The 5,000-nt window shown below is 33.6% G+C and overlaps 2 protein-coding genes across 2 annotated transcripts in view; one reads left to right on the forward strand and one right to left on the reverse strand.

Annotated features, from left to right (window-relative positions):
- Positions 1 to 619, forward strand: part of LOC122327627 (vacuolar protein sorting-associated protein 4B-like) — a 6,163-nt gene extending 5,544 nt beyond the window's left edge. The window contains exon 11 of the mRNA XM_043223066.1: positions 16 to 619. Within this exon, the coding sequence (XP_043079001.1) occupies positions 16 to 117 (102 nt within the window). The 3' untranslated portion in view covers positions 118 to 619. The remainder of the gene's footprint in view (positions 1 to 15) is intronic.
- Positions 620 to 875: 256 nt separating this feature from the next.
- Positions 876 to 5,000, reverse strand: part of plekhb2 (pleckstrin homology domain containing, family B (evectins) member 2) — a 5,440-nt gene continuing 1,315 nt past the window's right edge. Inside the window, exons 3-8 of the mRNA XM_043223068.1 lie at positions 4,276 to 4,428; positions 3,998 to 4,100; positions 3,873 to 3,912; positions 3,702 to 3,788; positions 2,719 to 2,836; positions 876 to 2,557 (exon numbers count right to left, since the gene is read on the reverse strand). Coding sequence (XP_043079003.1) covers positions 2,424 to 2,557; positions 2,719 to 2,836; positions 3,702 to 3,788; positions 3,873 to 3,912; positions 3,998 to 4,100; positions 4,276 to 4,428 — 635 coding nt within the window. The 3' untranslated portion in view covers positions 876 to 2,423. The remainder of the gene's footprint in view (positions 2,558 to 2,718; positions 2,837 to 3,701; positions 3,789 to 3,872; positions 3,913 to 3,997; positions 4,101 to 4,275; positions 4,429 to 5,000) is intronic.

The following is a 5,000-nucleotide window of genomic DNA, read 5'->3' on the forward strand; positions in this document are numbered from 1 at the left end:
GTCTGTGCGTCTCAGGAGGACATGCTGAGGTCACTGGAGAAAACCAAGCCCACCGTGAACGAGGACGATCTGGAGAAGCTGAAGAAGTTCACCGAGGACTTTGGCCAGGAGGGATGAGTTTTTGCAGGCTTTACGTGGCATTTATTTATACTTTTATCCATCATGTTTACAAAGCTCCTTCTCCATATTTTATTTTGGTCAGCCTTTAAGCCTGCGAGGGGGGGGTGTAACAATTTTCTGAGCCTTCATCCTGATCGTATCCAATCAGATTAGATTAATTATTACTAAAAATCCTCTTCACTTTAAATGGTTTGTTACAAATGGGTCGTGATATTTTTACTTGGACATTCGAGAGAGATAAAACAAGATCATTTATATTTAACTTGGTCACTTGTGCCTCAATGTCTGTAAATGACTGTAAGACGACCAGTCTTAAATCCACTAACATTGAATAAATAACTTGGGATGAGAATCAAAGACAACCAATGAGCTGTGAAAAAAGTGTTTACAGATATGGGAGTACATGTTTTGGGTGTGCAGTCCTTTTTCTTTGTCGCCTTTGAAGTGTTTTTCTACTCTGCTTTTCTACTTTCGTCTGTAAATAAAGTGTTTAAAACTACCGATAATCGCTTGCTTCTCCTCTTTGTGGTTTTCATGTCTCATTCCGTTTTTACTCTCATCTTTAATAAAAATAAAAATAACAGCAGGTGGCGCCATTGCAGTGACGCAGCAGAATTCAGTGACGTACGTTGCGTGAGCACGTTCTTTTATCCACGCCACGTGACTTCCGTTTACACGTACAATACTTTAACATCGCACTGTATTGTAAACAATTGCAAAATGAAAAGCAATGAATAAATGAACTGACCCAAAGATTCTCAAGACATCTTATTTTAATAGTTTATAAATAACACACCGATGATTATGTGGGTATATATTAACATGTAAATAGTTTATGTTTTTCAGAGTCGAACTGCAAACCAATAATAAAAAAAGAGAGATAAAGCATATGAGCATCAAGTATGGTGTCAGATGTATTTTTTCTGAATCGCTGGTCCATTACACTGGGTCACAAACACTTAAAAGGACCAGAGTTCAACTAAACCATGACCTGAAATAAACTGATACACCTTGTATGCATTAATCGTGATTATTATCATCATCATATACTCATGATTACACCTGTTATTCAAACACAAAAGTCAAAGTACAGTAAAGTGTAAATCGTTACGTAATCGATCCGACTGTTCCCTGAAGTTTCCCTTATCGCATCCCGTCACAAACATTGTGAATAATGTTTTACATTTTGAATTAACAAGAAACAAAAACACACACACACGCACAAGAAAAAATCTGACATTTTTCAAAGTAAATATATAACTCAGAGAAAGTGTAAAGTGGCAACAAAAAAAAAAAAATACACACTTGATAACACAAAGTATAAATAAACAGTAAAATTAGTTATAGGCCACCACCACAAAAAAAAAAAAACAAAGGCAAAGAAGGAGTTAAGGACACACTCTTCACTGTTTCTGAATTACATCATCACACTATTAATCATTTATCATCATAAATATTATTACAGGTTTTCCTGTCGAATTAGATTTCAATGAATATTTCGCACAAAAATGAAAATCATGCTTTCATTTACTCACCCTAAAATTTTTTAAAATCACATGGTTTTTATAGACATTTAACACAAACCTCAAGCTGCTGCTTCTTTAATTTTTGAAAACGTTCATTTCAAAGAATTCTTTAAATATTTTCATCAATAATTAAAAAAGACAAATGAAAAATGTTTATGCATCTATACACGACACACACAAATTCATTTGTCTTTTTTTAAAATAAAATAAATATTTCATGTCTATAAAGCAAACAAAACACCGATATCGATAATAGATTTTTACAAATTAAAAATGATAACAGAATCTTCATTTGAGAGAACTATTCATTTTAACCGAGACTGTTGCAAACATTTAAATTCAGCACTATTTTGTCTTTGCAAGCTGCAAGAAACAAGAAATAACGGCGTGCCCATCATTCATTTCATCAAGGCCTGTGTTATTTCTTCACAGAACAGTGTTAGTATAAAAATCCCCCCTCAACAGACGCTTTGTGTTTCTAAACAGCGGCTGATCTATAAACCTCGCCGCTTACCTTCATCTCCAGGCCAGCCGCCGATATTTTAGTGCGTATCTTTGTATGCTACAGATTAAATTTGCGAAACAAACGCGTTTGTTGGCGCCTAATCAAAAGTACTTAAGCTTTGGTACAAAGATAAATACAGAAAGGTAAGTGAACACTGGCCCAGCCCGGCTACATTATCAGACCCGCGCGTCACGAGGCAGAGTTAAAACAACATGGGACGGGTTTCCCGCGCTGTGGGTCAGGAGGGGTTGGGCTGGGTTCACAACAACACTTTAGAATACGGAAAACAGAGAGCCGAGGGCCAATCCCGTCGCAGCACCGGCCAGCATCCCCAGAGCCACGTCACCCGTGTCGTCACGGCGACGCTCCTGCACCATCACGTGGTTGACGGCCGGGGCGTATCCGCCTGAGGGACAAACACCAATCAGACCGCACGAAGGACACAGCTGTCAAAAGCGCTTGTGAACATGAGAAAGTTGATCCTGGAAATTGGGGTCATTGTAGGTTTAACAACAAAACAGACTATCGAATAGAAACGTATTTGACGAAACAAAAACTTCCTGGCACCTTGATAATGATACGGGTAGGCAACTGCATACTGCTGGCCGTCTGCGGAGTAGACCATCTGTGTGGCGTAAGGAGGAGGATGAGGAACATAACCACCGTATCCGTCGGGATAGAAAACCTAGATGATAACCAGGGAAGAAAAACAAAACAAAAATGTGTGCCGTGTATATATGCAAATACATTTTTTTTTTTTTTTTTTTAAATATTTATACCTTTAGATATTAAATCTATAAATTAAAAAATCTCATACATACATTTTTTTATATATATAATATTTTATGTTTATATATTTAATATCTAAAGGTATATAAAAAATAATTTATATATATATATATATATATATATATATATATATATATATATATATATATATATATATATATATATATATATATATATATATATATATATATATATATATATATATATATATATATACACACACACATATACACACACACATACACATACACACACACATGTATATACACACACAATGTATGTAAATATATATTTAAATACACCTAATAAATACACACAGTAGAAACATCTATTAGAAAAACTTTTTGGATACAACTAGTCATTTGACAGCACTAATTATATTTTTTTCTCTTCTAATTCTAAATATATATTTTATTTGTAAAGTTCAAATTACATTAGGAATTAAATTACAAAATTCACTTTTATTTTCATATTAATCAATAATTTTATCAATTTAAAACAAAAACATTACAATTAAATTTGATTAACTGAAAAATATAGTTAGAATATTAGCCAAAACATGAAAATAATAAACTACATTAGTGTCCCCCAAATTACTTTCAAGCATTGCTTGTAAACGTAATGTGACCTCAATTGTTTTTTCTGGTCAAACAAGTTAATAGGCAAACAGAAATGAGTCAACGTCAAAAAAAACAACATGCAACAACACGTTGTTGAATCAAAATCATAATTTTTGTAGTAACTGACATTAAATGCATTACCTGTGGAGTAGGGTTTAATTCAGAATAGGGTGGAGGAGCTGATGCCACGACGTCCTCGGCAAAACCCACCTGAGGAGGCGGCACAATCTACAAAACACACCAAACCTCGTCAGCGCAACACTCCTGAAGTCAGCTCCAGGACACTTTAAAGTGAGCGAGCGCATGACTCACGGTGTTGAGCCGGGCGTCCTGCAGGGCCATGCTCCAAGCTCTGCGCCAAAACACATCAAGTCGGTATCACTAATTGGAATTTTGAAAAACACATGGTATACACAGTCACAGAAAATGAGCCTCACAGAGCATCGTCTGCACTGTCTGCGCAGATGCTGATGACCCGACCGTCCCGGCAGACGATCTGCAGGAGGGAGTCTTTGCTTTTGCCTTCGGGTGGAGCGAGCTCTGGAAATAATTAATGGAGAGTGAAGAAGAACAGCGACGACAACAACAACAACAACACAGGGGGACTTTAAAGTTGCACTTCTTCCATTCTCTGACGGAGCAACGACTTGCAAAAACCTGTGAAGCACTACACAAGAAAGCACTTTTGAGGATTTGGCATCTTAAAAAGGAGCACCTCTACACGCGCTGGCGTTGCGGATGTTAATGCAGTCCACCTTCATGTGGATCTCGTCCTCCATGTCCCGCCGCTGCTGGTCATCGTAGAAGACCAGACGGCCATCTGACCACAGGTCGAACCAGTTCCTCTTCCAGCGTCGCAAGATGGTGCCTGATGGATTTTATAGTTAACATTTTATTCAATTAGTCTTTTACATTCTATAAATATAAATAAATAATATATAAAATAATAATATATACAAAATCATATATATATATATATATATATATATATATATATATATATATATATATATATATATATATATATAAAAATAAAAAAATCATAAATATATTTTTATGACATTTTTGATGACTTTCAAAATTATAACATTTTATTCAATTAGTCTTTTACATTCTCTAAAAGCATTTAAGTACAAATTGTATTTATAAATATAAATAAATAATAAAAATAAATATATAAATAAATAATATATATATATATTATATAGATATATATAGATATATAAAATCATAAATACATAAATCATAAATATATATAAAAATATAAATATAAAAAAAAAAATATATATAAAAAAATCATATATAAATATAAGTTTTATGACATTTTTGATGACTTTCAAAATAACATTTTATTCAATTAGTCTTTTACATTCTATAAATATAAATAAATAATATATAAAATAATAATATATACAAAATCATATATATATATATATATAT

The sequence above is a fragment of the Puntigrus tetrazona genome, chromosome 22, assembly GCF_018831695.1.
Source record: "Puntigrus tetrazona isolate hp1 chromosome 22, ASM1883169v1, whole genome shotgun sequence".
Lineage (NCBI taxonomy): Eukaryota > Metazoa > Chordata > Actinopteri > Cypriniformes > Cyprinidae > Puntigrus > Puntigrus tetrazona.